The 24,286-nt window shown below is 35.3% G+C and overlaps 1 protein-coding gene across 1 annotated transcript in view; it reads right to left on the reverse strand.

Moving 5' to 3' along the window:
• The window catches only part of Pof1b (POF1B actin binding protein), an 84,685-nt gene continuing 60,399 nt past the window's right edge, over positions 1 to 24,286 (reverse strand). The window contains exons 6-15 of the mRNA XM_090327133.1: positions 23,191 to 23,321; positions 19,147 to 19,174; positions 17,174 to 17,248; positions 14,690 to 14,782; positions 13,075 to 13,188; positions 12,103 to 12,255; positions 11,733 to 11,852; positions 8,688 to 8,816; positions 8,039 to 8,121; positions 1 to 145 (exon numbers count right to left, since the gene is read on the reverse strand). Coding sequence (XP_090183259.1) covers positions 1 to 145; positions 8,039 to 8,121; positions 8,688 to 8,816; positions 11,733 to 11,852; positions 12,103 to 12,255; positions 13,075 to 13,188; positions 14,690 to 14,782; positions 17,174 to 17,248; positions 19,147 to 19,174; positions 23,191 to 23,321 — 1,071 coding nt within the window. The remainder of the gene's footprint in view (positions 146 to 8,038; positions 8,122 to 8,687; positions 8,817 to 11,732; positions 11,853 to 12,102; positions 12,256 to 13,074; positions 13,189 to 14,689; positions 14,783 to 17,173; positions 17,249 to 19,146; positions 19,175 to 23,190; positions 23,322 to 24,286) is intronic.

Consider the following 24,286-nt stretch of genomic DNA (forward strand, 5'->3'; position numbering starts at 1 on the left):
TTAGGACTCGAATTGTCCAAGTAAACTTACAGAAGTCCATTTGTCTTCTGTTTTCTCAATCACAATAGTCTGTGTGTCACTACCTGGTGGTATATATTCATAGTCATCATACAGGAGGCCTAGGATTGGATACTGTGTCCTGTACCTATGCACACATAAAAAAAGAAGTTAATAGGCATGAGGAAAAAATAACCTTCATTTTTAATCACTCCTAGATTTGATCATTCAAAACAACTTAGGAAAAGTTAAGTTTCAATAACTGTGCTACCACAGCACAGAAGATTGAATACTTATGTATTGAGAATGCCACAAGGAAAGGAAAGGAGAGTGGCAGAGACTAGATATGCCACCCGCCCAACCATATGCATTGAAGCATTATTTACTATAGCCAAGGCATGGAATCAGCTTAGATACCCCTCAGTGGATGAATGGATCAATAAAATGTATATGTACACAATGGAATTCTACTCATTCATTAGAAAGAATGATTTGTAAAGAAATGGAAAAACTGCTCAAGAAACCTGACAAATGTAACTACAATCCCTCTATACGTTACCCTATCAATAAAATACAACTAAAAAAAGAAATGGAAAGACTTAGAAAAAAATGTTAAGTGTTAAGTGATGTAAGTCAGGCCCAGAAAGACAGACAGAGGCTGCATGTTTTCCTTCATATGTGGAAGCTAGAATTAGCTTACAAACGGATAAGTCAATACAATTAAATGCAAGTGTATACAAGTTTGTGTTAACAGACCCAAGAGAACTCAAGTGGTGTAATTACTTAGAAAGGGAAAGTCAAAGTTCAACAAAACAAGCACCAGGAAATAAAGTGTCATGAGGAGGAGGGTAAGGGTCATGAGGAGGAGGGGAAGAGAATGCAATAAGGAATTCAATGAATATCATAGACAATTAGGTAAGAGTGGAAGTGGGTTGAGCAAGACAGGTAAAAGAATGTTAAATTGGTGACATTGATCAAGATGCTTTGTGTACAGCAGTTGTAAAAAAAAGGCCAACTCTTTCGTGCAACTACTTAAACTCAAAAAAGAAATAGTGTCTGAAAAGTTCAAAAATGTAATGGAAGCAAACTGAAAACAAACCAAGGATATCTATACTTTGACACATGATAAAACTTAAGGTGAAACAAAAGAGAAAACCTTGGAACCAGCAAGCAAGAATTTTTTTTGTGGTTTTTTTTTTTTTGCCAATCCTGGGCTTGGGCTCAGGACCTGAGCACAATCCTTGGACTTTCTTAAAGCTAGAGCTCTACCACTGGAGCCTTAGCACCACTTCCAGCTTTTTTCTATGTATGTGGTATGGAGGAATCGAACCCGGGTCTTTGCGCATAGCTAGGCAAGCACTCTACCACTAGGCCAAACTCCTGGCCCAGCAAGAACTGTTTTATATGAGAACTCATAATAAAATTTCAATCTGCTTACTCATCAGAACTCAAATTGGCCAGAAGGCAATGAAATAACAATTGTTATAAGAATGAAAATGGCATCAAAAGTTCTTTACCTAGAAAAATTCTTTGTTTGGTGGTACTGGGGTTTGAACTCAGAATTTTGTGATTGCTAAGCAAGTGCAATACTATTTGAGGCATGACTATAGTAAGCAATACTATTGTTTAAAATGAAAGGAAAGTAAAGGGAAAGAAACACAGAAAGTGCCACTAGAAAATCTTTCCTATAGAAATTCCAAAGGAATTTTTTGTCTGTTGATCCTTGGACTTGAACTCAGAATCTGCATGCTGTTCATAAGCTTTTCTTCTCAACAATATTATTCTTCCATTTGAACCACAGCTCCAAGTCCTGCTTTTTTGGTGGTTAATTGGAAATAAGTGTCTCACAAACTTTTCCGCCCAGGCTGGTTTGAACCTCAATTATCAGATCTCAGTTCCCTGAGTAGCTAAGATTACAGGCATGAGCCACCAGCACCTGGTTCTGAAATTTGAGAACTCTGCACAGTGTCTTAAATTCATATAGAGGAATAAAGTCACCAAGAAATTATATGCAAATTCACTGATATAATAATTAAATGTAACTGTAGTCCCATATATATTTTTGCCTATAACTCCATCTAAAAAATCTTCATGATGCAGTAATTGTAAATTTGTGTTAATGACCAAAATGTACAGAGATATTACTTGTATAATAATAACATAAATAGAACAAAAAGAATATATTTATATAGAACAAAGTTCCTGTAGTATGGAGATGTTGTTCAAGTGTTAGAGTACCAACCAAGTAAGAAAAGCTGAGTAAATGCAAGGATATGAATTAAAACCCTGGTACTAACAACTCCAAAGAATTAAAGTTTTGTTTGCTCTGTTTTTTTTTGGGGGGGGGCGTCAATCATGTTGTTTGAACTCAGGGCCTACATGCTTTCCCTGAGTTTTTTCACTGAAGGCTACAGCTCTACCACTCTGAGCCACAGAACCACTTCTGGTATTCTACTGCTTAATTGGTGTTAAGAGTCTCATAGGGCTGTCTTTGAACCTTGATCCTCAGATTTAAGCCACCTGAGTAGCTAGGGTTACAAGCATGAGTCACCAGTGCCTGACTGAAGTAGTTTTTGTATGTTATTAAATTGGAATTCAAAAATTTAGCCTGAACTACATGCTTAAAAGATGTCAATTAAATTAAGGCATGCAATGTGAAATATTAAAAATTAAGTAAAACTAACAGTAGAATTAAAACATTACATTGGAATATATTTAACTTAAAAAGCCAATTTAATAAAAATGTACAAGATAATATATAAAACATTAGAAATATGATAAGTGTGAGTCCTAGGTTATACATGTAAGCAGGTTAAACAACTAAAAGAAGAGATGATGAAATAAATAAAAACTATAAGCCTATACTATCTACAGGAATCACACTTTAGATTTAATGTCAGAAATTGCTGGAAAATGAAACGATATTCCATACAAATGCCCAAGAGCTTGTGTGGCTATACAATTAATAGATAAAATAAATATTTAAAAAGTAACTACTTATAAGAAAAAAGGAAATATTTTCTAATAATTAATTCATTGATCCACCAAGAATATAAATATATGGACTACAACAATGATGTAGGGGCTGGGAGCAGGGCCTAGCTTGCACAAAGCTCTGGGTTAGATTCCCTGGAACCACATACACAGAAAAAGCCAGAAGTGGCACTATGGCTCAAGTGGCAGAGTTCTACCTTGGTCAAAAAGTGTCCACGGACAGTACCCAGGCCCTGAGTTCAAGCCTAGGGCTGGCAAAAAAAAAGATGTAGATCTAGTAACAGAGCCCCCAAATACATGAAACAAAAACTGATATAATTTAAGGGAGAAATAAGTGAATACTATTTGGAGGTTTCAATACACATTTTAAAGTCTTGTTGAATTGAAATTTATTTGTGTAACTATCTAAAGATATATATATATATATATATATATATATATATATATATATATATATATAGTGAGTGCTGGGACTTGAAGTCAGAACTTAGGTGCTGACCGCTTTTTTGCTCAAGGCTGGCCCTGTAATATTTGGACCACACTTCCACTTCTGCCTTTTTGCTGCTTAACCAGATATAAGAGTCTCATCGATTTATTGGCCTAATTTGGCTTTGAACTGCAGTCCTAAATTCTCAGCCTCCCAGTTTGCTAGATTACCAGAGTAAGCCACTGGCACCAGGCTAAAAATAAAATAAATATTTCTTTAAAAGTAAGACTATGACTAATAGTGACTTTACAGAAATAAAATTAGTATCGAAAAGTAGTGTGGAAACCTATGCCAATAGATTAGATAATTAGATAATGGATTAGAGAAAGTGGATAAAAATCTAAGAGGTACAGAGTGCCAAATGACACCAAAAACAAGTAGAAAATCGTGAAAGCAAAAATAATGAAATGTTCACTTCCCATTAGTATTACTCTGCTAAAAATTTAAACAATTAATACTAATCATTAGAAGGACTTCAAAATGATGGAAAAGGAAGGAATACTTCTGATTGTATTCTATGAAACTGGTTTATCCTGATATCAGAATCAGTAGAAAAAATACTTCATAAGATAAGACAACTAAACATCAGTATCTGTGAATAGAGAAGAAAAAATTTCAATAAAATTCTAGAAAATAAAAGCCAGTAATGTATAAAACTCATTATATAACATGAAAAAGTAGGCTTAATTCAAAGGATACAATATTGCATGACATCTGAAAATGATTTAATGTAGCATACTATATTTGTAAAATAAAGGACAAAAATCTTTTTGATCATCTAAACAGGTACAGAAAAAAAACACTTGAATATTTCTAACACAAGTTCACAATTTCAAAAAAGCAACTCCATAAACTACAAATAGAAGGCAATATCCTCAACTTGATCAAAGGCCAAAACTCATATGGTATTAAAGGTTGAAGAGTGAGTGTTTCCTCTTGAGAACAGGAATAAGATAGGAGAACCTACTCTTGCCACTTTATTTGACATTTTAGTGGGGATTGTAGGGAAAGTAATGGAAAAACCCGAAACAAAATGTGCCTGGTACTGATGGCTCAGGCCTGTCATCTTAGCTATTTAAGAAGCTGAGATCTGAGTACTGAGGTCCAAAGCCAGCTGAGGCAGAAAAGTCTGTGTGACTCATATCTGATGAAACACCAAGAGTGCTAGCCTTGAGCACAAAAGTAAGGACATTATCTAGGCTGTGAGTTCAAGCTCCAGGACTGAAGAATAAAGAAAGAGAGAAAGACAGACAGACAGACCAACAGATGGAAAGAAAGAAAGGAAATAAAGAAATAAAGAAAGAAATGAAAGAAAGAAAGAAAGAAAGAAAGAGAAAGAAAGAAAGAAAGAAAGAAAGAGAAAGAAAGAAAGAAAGAAAGAAAGAAAGAAAGAAAGAAAGAAAGAAAGAAAGAAAGAAAGAAAGAAAGGATAAAGAAAGAGAGGAAGGGAAGGGAATGGAAGGGAAGGGAAGGGAAAGGAATGGAAGGGAAGGGAAGGGAAAGGAAAGAGAGAAAAATGAATCCAGACTGAAAGTGAAGGGGTTAAGCGTTCTATTAACAAATAACATGATGTTGTCATAGAAATTGTCAAGGTATTCTGCAGCCCAGAGTGTGGCCTATTGGTAGAATGCTTGCTTAGGGTGCATGAAACCCATGGTTCGATTTTCGGTACCAAATAAATAGAAAATGCCAGATGTGGTGCTTTGGCTTAAATGATAGAGTGCTAGCTATCCTTGAGAAAGCCTAAGGACAGAGCCCAGGCCCTGAGTTCAAGCCCCAGAACTGGCAAAAAAACATTCAAGGTATTCAATAAAAAAATGAAAACCAGTAAATGAGTTCAACAGTATTGAAGATTACAGAACAGATATAAAAATCAATTGTAATATTATATACTTGCAATGAACAGTCTGAAATGAAATTAGGAAAGCAATTCCAATTGCAATGGCACCAAAAAATACAATACTGAGGAACAAATTCAGCAAAAGAACGGTAAGACTTGTACAATGAAAAGAACAAAATGTCATATGGATTTAAAGAGCCTCTTAGGGCTAACTGATGTTGTAGCTCAGTTGGACTACTCTTGCCTAGCTTGGTATGCATAAGACTCTGAGTTCAAAGGATATACTAAATCCACTATCACAACAGTGTTCATTGCAGCACTATTTACCATAGCAAAGATATGGAACCAACCTAGATGCCCCTCAGTTGATGAGTGGATCAACAAGATATGGTATTTATACATAATGGAATTCTGTGCTGCTCTCAGACAGAATGACATTGCCCTATTTGTAAGGAAATAGAAAGGCTTGGAAAAAATCATATTAAGTAAAGTAAGCCAGACTCAAAGGAACATAGGTTCAATGGTTTCCCTCATTTGTCATAATTAGTACAAACCTTGGACTCTCCTAGCAGATATTTACAATAGAACAAAACCTAGATACATAAGGCCATATAGTATGAAGCTAAATGAAAGGACCTCCAAGATATAGAAAAAGAGCCATATAATGTGTAACTATCGTTCTTAATGTACTAAGTTATTTCTCATCTCTTTTTGTTGTCCCTTTGTTATCTCATACTGTTACAGTATCTTACCTTGTTATGTGTTATATTGTATATATGTTTATTTTTTATTTGAAATAGGATAGGGAAGGGGGGAAAATAAGATGAGGGGAAATGGGGAAAAAACATAAGAAGGGATAGCAATAATTGTTAAGTAATGCACCTTCTATCTGGTGAATATAATGTAACCCTTCTATTAATTACAATAAATATATATGGAAATGCAAGAAAAGAAACAAAAGAAGATCTAAATGGAAGGAAGTCCCATCAAAACACCAGCTGGTATAAACTGAAAAGCTTATTGGAAGATTCATATGAAAAGAATAAGACTAATAATAGGCAAACTAATCTGAGTATGAAAAACAGTTTGAAGACTCACGATTCTGATTATATAACTTAAGTAAAAACTTACAGTAATAAAGACAGTGTGGCACTGGCAAAAATATAGACAAATAGATCAAAGGAATAATACTGAGATTTTTACATATTCAGCCTTATATTTTTGCTCATTTGATTCTAGGAAAGGGTGCCAAGTCAATTCACTGAGGAAAATAATATGCTCCACAGATGTTGCGGAGACAATTGAATATCTCCCGAATAAGAATAAACTTGGGCACCTGCTTCACATCATATAAAAATAATTCTAAATGAATTACAGATCAAAACTTAATAGATAAAATGATAAAACTCTTAGAAGTGAGCATAAATGCAAATATTGGCAATCTTGGCTTAGATAGTTTCTTGTATTTATACCAAAAGCATAAGCAAGGAAAGACAAACTATGATGAATTAGGCTTCTTTACAATTAAAATATCTTACTCAAAATTACACAAATAGTGGAAAAATAACTCATTGTGTGGGATAAATATTTGCAAATTTTATCTCTGATAAAGAACTTGTGTTCAGATTATATGTGGATATTTTTCAATCCAACAATAAAAAGGCAACTGTAAACATGGAGAAATAGTTCAAATTGTCATTTCCTTAAAGAAGAAATATAAATGGACAAGCACCTTAGAATGCTAAAGATATTAGTTTTGGGGAAGTACAAAACAGAAGTACAATTGGATACCATTTTTCACTACCTAGGATGGCTATAAAGAGAAGAACACAGAAAAATGCTGGAAAAGATGGACTGAGCGTGCTGGTGGGATTGTACAATTCATTTCATAGCAGTAGGAGCCTTCTTCCACCAAGGCTTACAGAGTTACCATGCTACCTGGACACATCACTTTAGAAATATAACTAAAAGGGCTGGGAGTTTGGCCTAGTGGTAGAGTGCTTGCCTAGCATGCGTGAAGACCCGGGTTTAACTCCTTGGTATCACATACATAGAAAAAAAAAAGCTGGAAGTGGTGCTGTCACTTAAGTGGTAGAGAAAGTCCAAGGACAGTGCTCAGACAAAAATGGGAAAACAAGCCATGTGCCGGTGGCTCACGCCTGTAATCCTAGCTACTCTGGAGGCTGAGAATCTGAGGATCATGATTCAAAGCTAGCTCAGGCATAAAAGATTGTGAGACTCTCAATTAACCACCAGAAAACTGGAAATGGTGCAGTGGCTCAGTGGTAAAGTGCTCACCTTGAGCTGAAGAGCTGAGAGACAGCACCCAGGCCCAGAGTTCAAGCCCCATAACCAACAACAGCAAGAACAAAAAATAAAAGAAAGAAAAAACAGCCCAAGTACCTATCAACCTGAAAATAAAGAAATAAATGTAGATGTATATTATGGGACATTATTTAGAAAAAAAGCAGCAATGACATAAGCAGATTGTGGAAGCATCTTGAAAAGAGGCAAAATGGAAGAATGCAATGGCAATGATTCCACTTAATGTTAAATATCCCAGACTTTTGTCAGATTTTCTGTTTGGTTTTGCTCAGTTGCTGGAATGTAAGCTGTTATCAGTACAACAAGGAAGGATGTCTGGGTATGATGTCCACACAAGCAAAATGCAGAAGAAAAACATTGAAAAGACATTTCAATTTCACTTAATAACACATTACTTTTTAGTGGTAATAGTAGTCCGTCCACTGCTGCAGGGTTGGTTATGAGATGAATAGATTTCTTGTCTCAACTTTGAGAGTTCCTTAGAAATAAAAAACAATTGTCATTCAGAGAAAAATATAAACAGGAAGGGAGTAAATACATTAGATGAATTAACCCAGTAAGGCTAATTTCCATCCTTCAAGTTCATTTTGATATAAAATTGCTCATCCCACCTGTTGAATATCACATAGCATTTAGTATCCACTAAATTATATGTCTTTTCATTAATTCCTACCTGAGATAGGATAGCTATATTTTGTGGTCAGCGTGATACTGCCTAGACATAGGTCTCAAGACGAGAATGAGAAAACATTTTTTGTCATAAAACGCTTAATAAGTATACTTAAAGGACAAAAGTACTGAATTTTCCATCTGGAAGTAGATGCAGAACCTACAAATACTATTCAGTAACAGCAATATGATAGCTATCCTTTGGGTTAAGGTTGTTTTTCAGTACTTATTGTATGCCAGCTCCTTGGCCACATACTGCAAATACAGGATGATTATAACACAGTTCATGATGTATAAGAAAGTGCTTTTTAGAGACACAGTGCATTCTAAGCCTACAGAACTAAGCTGTATTCTCTTTCCCCATCCTTTCTTTACCTCCGACTGGCGCTTTATAAGGGAATCCTTCTCTTCCAGCAAGCTTGTCAGTTCGTGAAGCTTGAATTGAAAGTCACTAAAACTTCCTTCTCTCCTTGAAACATCTTTTTGGTACTGATTTAGCTGGGACTAAGAATTTAGAAAGAAATAAGCATTATTATCATGTTTATTGCCATCATATGAAACTGAGTACTAGTTATTAAAGAAATTTTAAAAAGTACCAACAGCTACAAATTTAAATAGAATTTGATCAATATAAACTATAAATGGAATTGGCAATTAGGAATGTCTCATTCTAAAAGGTGTTTTTATTATTTAGGAGGAATTATTGTCAAAAGAATACTCTTGGACCACAAAAACTAAAATACTGCTAAGCATGTCTTATGTCTGTCTTCACAGAATCCCTGTGAGATAAGTGTTAATATAAGCCTCCTTTACAAAAGAAGCAAGTGAATTCCACAAGGCAAATAACATAGAATTATACAGTAATCATAGTAACTCCAGGACAAATCTTGTGACTACAAATCTTGTTCATTTTCCAATTTTACATGTTTCATTTTAGGTTAAAGTGCTATTAGAAACACTGAGATGGACAGTAGATGATTGGATTAAGAATATGTGGTATTTGTATACAATGGAATTCCATGGTGCTGTCAGAAAGAATAGCATCACTCCATTTGCAAGAAAATTGAAAGACTTGAAAAAATCATAGTAAGTGAAGTAAGCCATAAGCTCAATGGTTTCCCTCATTTGTAATGATTAGTGCACATCTGGGACTCTTCTACCAGAGGATTACATTAGCTCAAGGCCTAGATACATAAGGTCATATAGGATGAGACTAAATGAAAGGATCTCTAGGATATGGAAACAAGAGTTTTTTTTTCATTTCAATCAACATCATTTTTTATTTATTGTAATTAATAAAAGGGTTACATGATATTTGCCAGATAGAAGGTGCATTAATTCACATACATTGATACCCTTTCACATGTCTTGGTACTCATTACCCTCCCCCCCACCCCCCCACCCATCTTGGTTTTCCCCCCTTCCCTACCAAATTTCAAATAACCAAATACAAATAAATTCAATATATCAGATAACAAAGTGAGATACTGTAACAATAGGAGATACCCAAGGGACAGCAAAGGAGATGAGCGATAACATAGTACATTAAGGACGACAATCATTCGTTATATGGCTTTTGTTTCAATATCCTGGAGGTCCTTTCAATTAGCTTCATACTACATGGCCTTATGTATCATGGTTTTGCTCTATTGCAGATCTCTGCTAGTAGAGCCCAAGGTTTTTACTGATTATGACAAATGAGGGAAACCATTGAGCCTAAGTTCCTTTGAGTCTGGCTTACTTCACTTAATATGATTTTTTCTAAGTCTTTCCATTTCCTAACAAATGGGTCGATGTTGTTTTTTCTGACAGCAGCATAGAATTAAATTGTGTACAAATACCACAACTTGTTGATTCACTCATCAACTGGGACATCTAGGTTGGTTCCAAATCTTTGCTATGGTGAATAGTGCTGCAATGAACATTGTTGTGCTAGTGGATTTAGTATGCCCTTGTTTCTGGATGGTTGGGTAAATGCCAAGTAGTGGAATTTCTGGGTCATAGGGGAGTTCTAGGAAACAAGAGTTTTATCTTGTGTGATTGTTGTTCTTTTTCTTCTCTTTTGTTGCCCTTTGATTAATCTCATATTGCTATGGTATCTGACTTTGTTACATGGTATATTGTATATACATTTATTGATTATTTGAAATAGGAAAGGCAAGGGGGGAAACAAAATGATTCAGAGGGATTGAGGGGAAGGAAATCGGGACAAAAACATGAGAAGGGGTATCAGTGTGTGAGAAGAATGCACCTACTATCTGGTGAATGTAACTGTAACCCCTCTATACAATAAAAATAAATTTAAAAAAATTAAATAAGAAATGAGATAGAAAAGAGGAAAGCAATGAGGGATATCTTGTAGAAAGATCAGCAGACCTTTTGAAAAAGTTGTTTTAGCCAGAGCAGGTCGCTCACACCTGTAATCATAGCTACTCAAGAGGCTGAGGTCTGAGCATTATTGCCGCAAGTCAACCTCAGTAGGAAAGTTCATGAGGCTTGTATCTCCAATTAACCACTAAAAAGAAAAAAGTTGGAAATGGAGCTGTGGCTCAAGTGGTAGTGCACTAGCCTTGAGAAAAAAACTCAAGGACTGTGCACAGGCCCTGAATTGAAGCACCAGTACATGCACTCCATCACACACACACACACACACAGAGAGAGAGAGAGAGGAGAGAGAGAGAGAGAGAGAGAGAGAGAGAGAGAGAGAGAGAGAGAGAGAGAGAGAGAGAGAAGAGAGACAGAGAGACAGAGAGACAGAGAGACAGAGAGACAGAGAGACACTGACTTATTATGGGTTGGGGTAAAATCACTGATCTTTTTATATTTGATGTAGTGATGCTTAAGAGAACAACATCTTAGTATTTTTCCACTAGAATATTTAAGTATATTTGGCTGCATTAGGAATCAGTAAGGTTAGAATAAATCACTCCAAACTAGAAGTATAAGGTTAAAGTACTTCTTAGAGATACACTGATTTTGATGCCAATTACAGATATATAAAATTCAACACTGTTCTTACCCTTCCCCTTGACAAGCTCCTTGATATTTATCATTCTTCAAAGTTTAATGAAAAAAGTTATGCATTCAACGATAGCTTTGCTTGATAATCTTGTCTATTGCTCTTGTCTGCATGAAAATTCTTTTAGCAATATCATAAAAACTTCTTCACCTATCCTCATAATGAAATGAATAGAAACAAAGGAAGACTGTTTGTACTATAAGAAAAGTTAAGTCAAATCAGAGAACAATTTACCAATATGTACACAGTGGTACACATTTAAAAGAACAGGTTCTATATCATTGTTCTAAAACTTGACCTTCAGTAGATTTTTTTCTTGTAGCTTTAAGCCTGAAATTGTCATTGTTGAGTTAGAAAAATTGTGCTGACCTGTATATTTATGCAATGTAGGATCAACATACCCTTAGCTTGCTGATCTCTCCATCTTTCTCTAGCCTCAAGTTTTTTACCATCTCCATGTAGTGGCTGCCGATCTCATCCATTTTAGCCTGCAGCATCGGGCCACTGCAAGTCTCAGAAACCTATACACACAAAAATAATGTCCTATAATTAGACTGCTATCTTCATGTTAGGTTAGGTTATAATGCTTATTTATATATGATTGCCATGAAAGTAAAGAAGATATTAAAATAGAGTGATTTTGGGAAACTGTTATAAAACTTTACATGTCAGTTTGATAAGACATGTGGGTGTGTATTTGCTATTATTCATACTAGGATTACAATTATAGACCTAAAGCAATACTATATATTGAAAACAAAAGTGTAATACCTGTACTCTAAGGTTTTTATTCTCTTGCTCCAAATTACGTTTACAAAATTCTAGTTCTTTTAGTCTGTATTCCATATCCGATACTGTATGTCGAAGAGAAAGATTATTTTCCTCCAAGGCTTGGCATTTTGAGCTTAAGTCTTGCAGTCCTTGCTGTAAAGAAGACATATACATAAAACAAATACATTTCCCATTTTGATGTGGAAGTATTGTTTGAATTGATTTATTCAGACAAATCAGGGAACCTCTTTTCAAATCCAATGTTTTCATATTCTTGCTCTTAAATGATATGATGTATTTAGTCAGTTATGGAGGAAAAATACTCTTCCTTTGATCTTACTTGCTTAGTTCAAATAAGAAGCAATTGAGATTAGATATATTTTTACAGTCCCAATTTTGTTTTCATCTACTTGCTGCTCTGATAATATTGTGTTTTGCCACATATTAGTTATCAGAATGATCATATGCCTGCTTTTGTAACTAGTAATGTAATAAGAATTCCAGATAGTCATGAGAGTTGGAGATTAGGAAATAACAACCTTGAAATGTTCATTACAATCTCCCAGGAATCATCTCTGCTCAAACATCTGTAGACCTCTAGAGTTTATTCATTTACTATTCATTGATTAAGCATAAGGTAAGATCTACAAAAGATTATTTTCATGAGCATATTTGTAGATTAAATGAATAAGTGAACCTACATATTCAGAATGTATACAATACTTGTCATCCAAAAGTACAGATAATTATGTATCACATATTTTTTCTATCTACAGCATATGAGCTTGTCTATTTTTCTGAGAAGGCTCTCAGTCATTGGAAATACCCAAAGCTATTCCATTCTCACATGAACAAATTGTTCTGTCATATTTTAATTCTGTCTGGATTGTGTCTCATAACTCTAATATGTCAGTTATTGTGCATATGAAAAGCTATCAATCTAGTTTGTCATCAACAAAAGCATCAACTTACTTGCTGCTGGCGATTATTTGCTCTCACTGATGCCAAGAGCTCTTCATATTCTTTTATTTGAGTTTCTTTGAATGCCAAATCCTTCTCAAGTCTTATCTTGTCATTTTCCAGTGACTAGAGATATAAATTATTTATTATGACTCAGACTTGAGAAATGTGTCAACAGCCACATGTTACAAAGACTTGTTTATACTGGAAGATTTAAATAAACACTTGTTTCATTTGTAGTTGGTTAATAAAGTAGAATTCTTCAAAGTTAAGCAAACTATGAGATGGAAAAGGAATAAAACCATTTAAACCTATATTAGAAGGGACATTTTGATGGATTAACTAACTCTAAGGGCAATGAAGCAGAATCTTCTGACTTGTTTTAATGTGTTTTTCTTCCTAATCTACAAAGACTCCTTGTTAATCCCAGCAGGTGGTGAAATTCCAAATTAGAGTCAAACTGCATTCATCAGAAGGCAGAAACAAATAAACAAACAAAGTAGCACTCCAGGAGTTAGTCATTGTATGAAAAGCATTCAGAATGTATCTAGCAGATAGCACCAATTAAAATAGAAAATAGAAAAGGTTAAGTTCTTAGAGAAAGAAAATTTCAAGTTGTTATAGTTGAAGAGAAACTCCAAGTATGCTTTATTAGTACACAAAGAAAGAAAATTCCTATTCAATGAGTCAGATTGCTCTAATTTTGCAGGCTGCTTCCTGACTTTAACCATTATAATACCATCTGGTAAACTAAACAATAAACACAATGTTGGACAGTTCTTTTCTCTTCTTTTGTCTGTTTCAAGAAAACAATTTAGCTATGTTCGAATAAGTGTAATAAAGTCATGTTTCTTTTTCTTTTTTTAAAATGGCCCTAGGATTTAAACTAAGGGCGTAGCATTTGCCAGGCAAGTACTCTCACGTGAGCCACACTTCCAGTCCAGTGTCCTTAGGGTTTCTATTAGTGGATGGATCTAGAGAGAATCATGTTGAGTGAGACAACTCAAGAACAAAGGAACAAAAGGTGCATGGTATCCTTAAAATATGGATATTAGATCCAAACAGTACAAGAGCAAGGACTCACTATTTGTGTACCCAATGCTATGGACATGGTATTGGAAATATAAACACAACTACATAGACATAAAAATTTATGACTCTATAGACATAATGTTTCATTACATAGATTAATATGTATCTATGACATACAATCCCTCAGCCTAATTTCAATTATGTTCTACAATCTAAGTGCCAGTGATTGTATATAGAGATTCCCTTCTTCAATACTTGTTTGTTAAATATGTCATTTGAAATATGATGTAAAAATCAATGTTAATAAATTCTTCAATAAAATGTATTTTGTCAAAGTGATATACACAAGGGTTACAGTTATATGCATAAGGTTTTGAGTATGTCTTATCAAACATGGTTACCCCTCATTTGTTTTTCTCACACTTTCCCTTCCCATCTATAACCCCTCCCCATGTTGTAAAGTTCATTTCCAACATATTGTCTTGTGAGTATAGCTGTATTTTTTAAATAAAAGCATATTCAATGTCTTCATTTCCGGATTAAGAAGATGAAAATTAGAGAAGCTTTGGAAAGAAAAATTAAAAAAATGTCTTACTGTCAAGTCATTCTGAAGATGTCCGAGCTCCTCTCGTATATTGCTGAATGTAGACAACACTAGCCGGAGTGATTTATCAGACATTCCTCTCATCTAAATTTCAAAAACATGTGGTTTTTTAACATTTGAAATAAAAATGGCAATAAGCATGAAAGTAATCTTATTTTTCCGTTTCAACTAGCAGCTCATTTGCAATTTGATTTTTGATATGACAATATTAGGCTATCATGACACAAGGTATTTTTGTCAATAATGTACTTAAGCAATCCAAACAATATTCCTGGTGAGATTGCAGCTGTGTACTGAAACTAAGGCTACAGGGTTTTACATAGCAAAAGATGATCCTTCTCATAAGGCAGAATTCCACCAGATAATTCTCAATTTCACTTGAAGACTTCATTTAAAAGATTAAGGAAAAGAAGAGAAGAGACATTCAATCATCAAGTAATAAAATGCATTTTCCTTAGTGTACTGCCAAATCCATGAAATTTGCCTGAGGTGAGAAGAATATAACACTAATTAAGTTTAATTTTGAAGTATAGAACCATCTCAAGTTTTGAAAAAGAAGCAATTATTGCTACTACATTTTTCTCGTATGTTTGAAGGAAAATAGAGTGGTTTTTGTTGTTGTTGTTGGTGGTGGTGGTGGTGGTGGTTGTGGGGCTTGAACTCAGGGTCTGGTTTCTGTCCTTGAGCCTTTTTTGCTCAAGGCTAATGCTCTACCAATTAAGACATAGCTCCTCCTGTGGTTTTTAGAATGGTTAATTGGTGATAAGAGTCTCACAGGGACTTTTCTCTTGTAGCCAGCTTTGAACAATGATCCTCAGATCTCAGCCTCCTGAGTAGCTAGGATTACAGGTATGAGCTACAATGCCTGGCATGAAGAAAAACACTTTTTAAAAGGCAGCAATGGCTTCTGGAAGCATGGAAAGAGCTATTTTCCTCTACTTTCTCCCCTCGTCCCCTGAGTGCAAATAAAACCCATAGGTAGTACAAATAATATATTTAAAAGTTCCAAATGGTAAAAGAAATATTAGTTAGGAATATTGACAAAGAGGAAGGACACAAGATTGGGTTCCTTGCTTTTTGTTACGTATTTTTATTTTTTTTTCTGCTGATGTTGGGGAAACCATTACCCAAATATGCCAATAAATACAGATATCAAATTCCCAAGAAAGACTTGTCTAGGGAAAGCTTCATGAAAGGGGCATCCTAGCAAGGCAGAAACAAAAAAAAACCTTTTAGAAATAACCACTGTACACCAGCCAAACACCACAGGAAAGACAATGCAACTCTAATGATGCACAGGTGAAGCCTTTTTATCATTTGCAAGTTCTAAGGACACACCAACACCATTCACCAGACTGGTGGTAGCAAAGGAGGAATGAAGAGATGAGGCGTCCATTCTAGTTAGGCAAAAAGAAGCCCAGACACTGAAGTATGGCCTTTCATCTTATCATATCTATCTTTGGAAGACCAACAAAGGACTGAGACCAAATATCAAACTTAATTGTTGGCTTCACCAGAAAAAAATCTGGATCACCTTTAGATTCTTTCCTTGAAGATACATGAAGTATTGTTAGTTATATTAATTATATTTATATCTATTAGTTATAGTTATTACATATTTGTTATAAATATTCATTATATTTCCTTAGTATCTGTCTTGAAAATGTGCTTTTTCTCTTTGTCATAGGGGAGTTTGCTTTGGTGGTCTCCACCTTTCCATAACTCAGTACAAGCAAGGCAATGGCCTTTCCATCTCTCACCACCAGTGGATTTAGTGGTTGGAGACAGGGGAGGGCTGGAATGGATCGAATGGAGAAAAGGCAGGAAGAGTTTGAGTCAGGCTAAGCTAAAGCAGTGAGTAGAAAATAAGGACATTTCACACATGACAATATTTGTCTTGTTTTGCCAGTCCTGGGGCTTGAACTCAAGGCTGGGGCACTGTCTTTGAGCTATTTCAAGTCTAGCATTCTACCATCTAAGCCACAGCACTACTTCTGACTTTTTTCTGTATATGTGGTACCCAGGAATCAAACTCAGGGCATCATGTATGCTAGGCAAGCACTCTACCACTAGACTACCCTTCAGGCCCACATGAGAATAATATTTCTAAAATGATTTCTTGAATGTTCACACTCTGTACTAGTTTTAGATAGTCAAGTATCATCAATGTTTATGAAACAAAATTTTTACTTAACCTTCTCTGTTCTTTTTTTCTTGCCAGTCCTGGGGCTTGAACTCAGGGTCTGAGGAGTTTCTCAAGGTTAGAGCTCTACCACTTGAGCCAGAGCACCATTTCTGGCTTTTATCTATGGATGTGGTACCAAGGAATCGAACCCAGGTCTTTGTGCATGATAGGTAAGCACTCTATCACTACACCACACTCCTGGCCCCCATTCTCTGTTCTTAAGAGAAACATTGTAAGCAATCATTGTTCACGTTTATCTCAGACATCCACTCCTGACCATCCCATCTCACCTGCAAAATATAGCGAATTTGCTGTTTTGTAAACTCTGACAATCCTGCAGGAATCAATGATTCAATGTCTTCTGACTGTAATAAAAGTGAAATTTATCCATCAAACACATTAATATTTTAATACTATGGTTTGCAAACTTTTGTGTAATAAGGCACATTATTTTATAGATGTTAAAATATTAATTTGCTTTTTAAAGAGTAGTTTTTACATACCTTATCTTATCACTTCTGATTTTCTGATTCATTTGTATTTCCTGGCATTGGTGGCTCACACCTATAATTCTAGCTACTCAGGAAGTTGAGTAGTATGGATCATGGTTCAAAGCCAGCTCAAACAGGAAAGTGCATGGGACTACAATGTCCAATTAACTACCAAAAAGCCAAACCTTCAGGTGTAGCTCAAATGAGCAAAAATAGCTTAGGGAAACTGCCCAGTCCCTGAGTTCAAGCCCCAGGACAAGTACCAAAATATCATTTACATCACACAGACATGGTAAAGAATTCTTAGGCATTTTTAGGGAAAGATTTGGAGGATCAATATAGCATTCTATTTATTCTTTTAAAAGTAATTTTGAGCGTTGGGCAGGTAGCTTAGTGATAGAGTGCTTGCTTGCATGCATGAATCTCTGGGTTGGATTCCTCAGTACTACATAAAAAGGCAGAAGTGATACCATGGCTCAAGTACTAGAGTGCTAGCCTTGAGCAAAAGAAGCTCAGGCACAGTGCCCAGGCCCTGAGTTCAAACCCTAAGACTGGCATATAAGAAAATAATTTGGATCTGGGTGCAATAAAGCATGCCTGTAAGCTGAACAGTTGGTGGGCTAAAGCCATAGTGAATTTGAGGTCAGCCACGGAGTCAAAGTAAGGAATGTCACCAAATAACGACAAAACATAATTGAAGGCTAGATACATTGCCTTGTATGTTCAAGGTCCAGGATTAGGTCATCAGGATATATTTTAAAAATAAGGCAATTTAAAAACAAAATTGTCATTAATCAGATGCGAAAGCACATGCTTACAATTATAGTACTTGGGGGTCTGTGGCAAAAAGCTAAATTGTGTGTATGGGGAGAGGGGTTGGTACTGAGGCTTGAACTCAAGTTCTCAAGTTCTTGCTCATGGCTAGTACTCTACCATTTGAATCATGTCTCCAGCCTGGTTTTAACTAGTTAATTGGAAATGGAAGCTCTTATATTTTCCCATTCAAGCTGGCTTCAAATAGATTCAGTGATCTTAGCCTCCTGAAATTAAGATTACAGATGTGAGCTGCGGATGTCCAGCTTAAATTTTTAGATAATGAAATTTGGGAAAGTAAAAGTATTTAGTGAGTATTAGCTGAGTTTTGGTAACATTAAAAAGTTTATGATATTGTCACAGCAATGTTAAGAAGCTTCAACTAATTTCAAGTTAAATTGGAGTTTTATAAAGGTGTCTAAGAATTATTGCTTTATTTTAATGAATGCACCATACAATACATTGGGAGTAAAGATAAGAAAGATATGACTGTGCTTCTTATTCATTGAAATAAGTTATTTTTCTACTTGATTACTTATTCTCTCAAAAGAAATTAACAAAAGTACATATGTAATAGAATTAATACTTGAGAAAATTTTACTTCAAAGTTTTTGGCATATGCAAGCTGTTGAAAACTATTAGAAGTAAATTTGCTACTTATTTAGTTAATTATGCATAATTCATTTTTCTGTAGCAGAGAGTATGTGGTCAATTAAATCCTAACTGTGCTGAGAACAAAGACAATTTAATCCTAAAGTAACAGCTGATAAAACATTTTGTAGTTATTTTTATAACCATTGCAAAGTTGTAAATGGCTGTATCTAAAGGCAAAATGATAATTATTTCTTTCACTAACCTGTTTCCAATCCAATAAAGAGGATAAATTAAAATATTATTAATACAAATATCAGTATAAGTCTGTGATCCACTATATTTGACTTTTAACTATTTGCACTTACTTTATCTGTAGACTCAAATTCCTGTTTGCTAAAGGAACAACAAAAACAAAACAGACAATCTTAGCAAAAGGTATTCATGTGCTTTTTATAAATGCTTCTTTTTTGTTTTGTCTACTTTGTTAGATCATATAAGTACTGGTTCAATTAACAGTTGCAAATGAAAATTGTAAAATCTCTCAAATGATACTTTTAGTTAGTTGGACTAAAATAATTTTCTTGGAATTAGCTGGTCTATTAAAACTGAACCATATCTGAATGACAAAACAATGAACTTTGTACAATTGGCTAGTACAACATTAATTAACAATAGTCTGTTTGAGGGTAGATATAGAAGTCCTCACTGCTTAGCGATAATTTCTACCTGGACGAATAGAATAACTTTACCCTTGTATTTCTCCCTTTCAATGCTGATTCCAGTGTACTTTTACAGTTCTTTCAGGTTCTTAATACATCTTTACCAAAATAAAAATATTGCACAATTTAATCAACATATTTATTTTGTACTATATCTAGCAGTGATAAGAATTCCTGAAGGGCATTTGAATCTTTACAAAGCTTTAAGCAAAAGAACCAAAAATCTACTAGGATCATAGAATCTTCCAGACATAAAATTTTTAACCACACATGTTTAAAGGTTCTTTGTGGAGCCCTGCTAGGCAAGCAAGTGCTGTAAAATTGTGAGTTGTTAGACCAGATTGGTACTTGCTCCTCTGGAGAGGGTAAAAACTGGAAAAGAATACATTTCTGGTGTTGTCAGGGGCAACAGACAGCCTTTTTTTTTTGTCTACTTGCTCTCTGTACTTGGTGAAACAATTGGGCTTAAAACATATGGTGAACATACTTCTCAAACAAATAAACAAAAACCAGTTACACATGTTCTGACAACAAGACAGAGTATACTAATTAAAACAATTTTAGTGCATTAGCACCTATCTTTACCTTTGAAGACATTACTTAGGAATTATCTGTGCTTCTAGAGAGAAGTGGGTCACTCATTGTGCAAAACCTGTTTATACTTCTCCATAAAAATTTACAAACTAGTGTGCAGAGAGATAATTGAAGTTGCCATTTCCCAAAGCATAACTAATATATGTGCAATTGTTGGCATGTATGTACATGGTATTTCCTGTGCAACTCAGAATAGAAATGTAAGGAGGCCTTTGACAAAATAAAATACCTTGCTTTTTCTAAGCTTTATTAAAGTAAATGCATGCAGATTTGTAAAGCTGAAGCAAGTTGCAAACATGAATCACAATGCATTTTCAGTAGCCATGCATTCATGTTAACTAGAATTATACTATAAATACATAGTTTTGTGTTTAAAAATACTAATTCACTTGATCTCAATGTCAATTTAATTCACATGCTCCTACTCATTTCCCTTTTTCTATATAAGAAAATTAAACCAATAAAAAGAGAGCAATAAGTAATGTAAAATGTTGAGATTATAAAGCATAATCAGAATGGTTCCTTGAATAAACGTTCCTTAATTCTGACCATACAGTTCACTCATTGCTTTACTGTCTTTTGGAAAGAGAAGACAAGTGGAAACCAAAGGAGAGGAGACAGGCAGGAAGTGGATAGGGAGGGAGCAGATGAGAAGGAGGGACAGGGCAGTATGGTTTTTTCCTCCATTCAGCACTGAGGGATGACAGCTGATACCTTAGGCAGACAAAGAAACTGTGATATGAGAGGACCATTGCAGCTCTGGGAAAGGAATGAATGCAGTAAAGAAGAAAGGAAGAAACAGACAGATTGTGGGAGGGATGAGGGCTAAGGACAAATAAACTGCTAACGACCTCGCCATAGGAAAGCCTTATCTCTCTTGCAATGTTTACTCTCATTTTTGTCAGTTTGGGGGCTTGAACTCTGGGCCTGGGTGCTGTCCGTAAGCTCTTTTGCTCAAGGCTAGCACTCTACCCCTGTGAGCAATACATAGCTCCACTTCCAGTTCTCTGGTTGCTTAATTGGAGATAAGAGTCTCACAGACTTTCCTACTTAGGCTGGCTTCAGATCCTGATCCTCAAATCTTAGCTTCCTGTGTAGCTACTAGTGACCCACCAATGCCCAGCTACTCACCTGATATAGTTCCACAATGTACATAATTTCACCATGTGAATGGTCAAATAATCCCTCCGATGGTTTTTGGATGTATTCACTTACATTCTCTAAAGTCTATTGAGTAGCTACTTCAAAGCTCTGAAATGTTGGGTGGTACAGAACAGAGTACTAACCTGGTCCTACACTTTATATAAACATTAAGTGCTTCAAAGCCAATTTTAAGCAATGGAAAATCCCTACAAATCCTATATTCATCACAAATGTAATGACTTAAATAGCAGAAAGTTCCTTCAGTTTATCTGTAGTATCTTAAACAATCCACTTGACATTATACGTATGTTACTAAAAGTGAAGTGATTTGCATGGGGGGGGGAATGCAGAGTGTGGGTTCTAGTCCCAGGTTTTTAATTTGCACTACCTTAAACTAGTGATTCTCAATCTTGGCCATGTAGGAAGTGAGGCTGTGGCTCAAGGGGTAGGGAGGTAACCTTGAGCTGAAGAGCTCAGGGACAGTACCCAGGCCCAGAGGCCCAGAGTTCAAGCCCCACATACACACACAGGAAAAAACAATTTGACCATATATCAGAATACTCAAGAGGCCTTGTTGTTCAGAACCACGCATGATTTTCTTATGTGTGGGGGTATGAATGCATGTGTGCAGGTTGTGCTAGGGCTCAAACTCAGGGCCTTATGCTTTCACTTGGCTTACTTGCTCATGGCTGATGTTGGACTACTTGTAGTTATGTTTCCAGTCCAGCTTTTTTTCTTTTTACTGATAATGGATGATAAAGTAATACAGACTATTGGGCTGGCTTTGGTTACATATCCAGTAGTGGGATTGCTAGATATTATTTCTAAATTTCATTTTTTTGGAGCACCTCCATACTCTTTCCCATGATGACTATACCAACTAATATCACCACAGTGTGCGACAGTGCTCTTTCCTCAAGTTGGCATTAGCATATGCCATGCATTTATTTTCTGATTTATTTGCCCAAACGTTTGCTGTTGCTAACAATGTACATTATAACAGAAGGCCCAAAGAATGCTTTGCTGATCCTTACAGGACCAGTTTGATCTTTGATGAAGTCCATAAATTACTATTAACTCATTGTTTAGGTAATATTAGGTACCTTTATTTAACAAATAAAATATGAATGGAAGTGACATGAAATTTCTGGGGAAAAGTGATTTAATTACAAGTTTAGTAAATCTTACTTTGGAAGCCTATGTTGAAAAAACTATTGTGTGTGTGTGTGTGTGTGTGTGTGTGTGTGTGTGTGTGTGTGTGTGTGTGTGTGTGTGTTGGTTGCGGGGCTTGAACTCTGGGTCTGGGCGCAGACTCTGAGGTCTTTAGCTCAAGGCTAGCACTATACCACTTGAGTCACAGCACCACTTCCGGTTTTCTGATGATTAATTGGAGATAAGCGGCTCATGGACTTTCCTGCCTGGTCTGATCCTAGATCTCAACCTCATGAGTAGCTAGGATTACAGTTGTAAGCCACTCGTACCCAGCCCTGGTTCTTCATATTCCTTGTTGATTCATTTTTACTTGTGCAACATGAGAAAGAAATAGAAAAGGTAGTAATGAAAAATAATTCACAATAGGTCTTTAACACTATTAACTCTCAAAATAAGACATTTCCTCAGCTTTCATTGCCAAAAGTTCTGCTGTGAATCTAAAACTGTTTTTTTTTTTTTTTGCCAGTCCTGGGCTTGAGCTCAGGGCCTGAGCACTGTCCTTGGACTTTCTCAAGGCTAGCACTCTACCACTTGAGCCTCAGCACCACTTCCGGCTTTTTTCTATATGTGGTACTGAGGAATCGAACCCGGGTCTTCATGCATGCTAGGCAAGCACTTTAACCACTAGGCCAAAATCCCAGCCCTAAAACTGGTTTTTTAAAAAGTCAATTTTAAAAGTATAACAATATTGTGAAATACTGTATATCTATAACATAAAGGTAGAAAACATGTTTACAGTACCTTCCTCCAATTCTCTGCAAATGCTCTAATAAGCAATGATAGAGGTCTGTATTCTTACGGCTTAGATCAGCAAGCAATTCTCCAAAATATTTGGGGTCCAATTTTTCAGGGCCATCATCCTGAAATATCACCTAAATCAAACATAAAACACAACTATTAACCACTGTTTTTCTAAGTTCACAGATACAGTGATACAAAGTGAAAATTCAAACAGCCTACACAGTATCATATGAATCAAGTCATTAATTTTATTTACATCTAAGATATACGTTTTTACATATAGGATGAATTTAAAGGAATCAACATTGTTGTGCTGTTTTCTACTTTATTTTACTCAATTCTAAGTGATGTGGTGAATACAGAAATTGACCAACACATAAAATATTTCAGCATGGGTGCGTCAATGAAACATTAAATAAAAATCTCTGAATTTCCCCTTATCATACCATGGTTTTCCCCTCTATTTCCTGTGGGAAAATAAAATGTAAATGTTGACTATAGAAGAAAATTTTGACAATAGAAGAATTATTTTCGTTTGGATTTTTGTATTTTCAGTAAAAGGTAAGTTGATTTGTTAATGTATCTTAAAGTTAGATTATGTAAACCTCTTTAATGTAATGTGTTCTATATATTTCTTGCTGTTATTCCTCCATGTATTATATGGACCAAAGATCTATGGACTCTGATATGGAAAAGATGAACTTGGGGGCCAAATGTAAAAAAAATCATAGATCTTAGAGGCACTTGAAATCCTAGACAGAAATTCTTATGAACAATGTCCTAAATGAGACATACTTTATTGGCATCACATCCTTTGACAGAAGTCTTTTCAATAATGTTAACCACACCTCCCATCTCAAGGCAGAGTGTTCAGTCAATAATAACTGAGGTACTATTACATACCATCTTAGATATTGCAAGTGCAACTGAGTTCTAAGTATGCAGATAATAGTTTAGATTTAACCATGAATACTTCCTTTGAACCCTATCCATACGTGCTGAGGCAAATAGAAGAATTACAAATTAAAGGTCTTGAAGTAGATGAGCAAGCCTAAATAAATATCAAGATCATAACACAGTATGTTTAAATATTAAA

Source organism: Megascapheus bottae, chromosome X, assembly GCF_031878675.1.
Source record: "Megascapheus bottae isolate mThoBot1 chromosome X, mThoBot2.hap1, whole genome shotgun sequence".
NCBI lineage: Eukaryota > Metazoa > Chordata > Mammalia > Rodentia > Geomyidae > Megascapheus > Megascapheus bottae.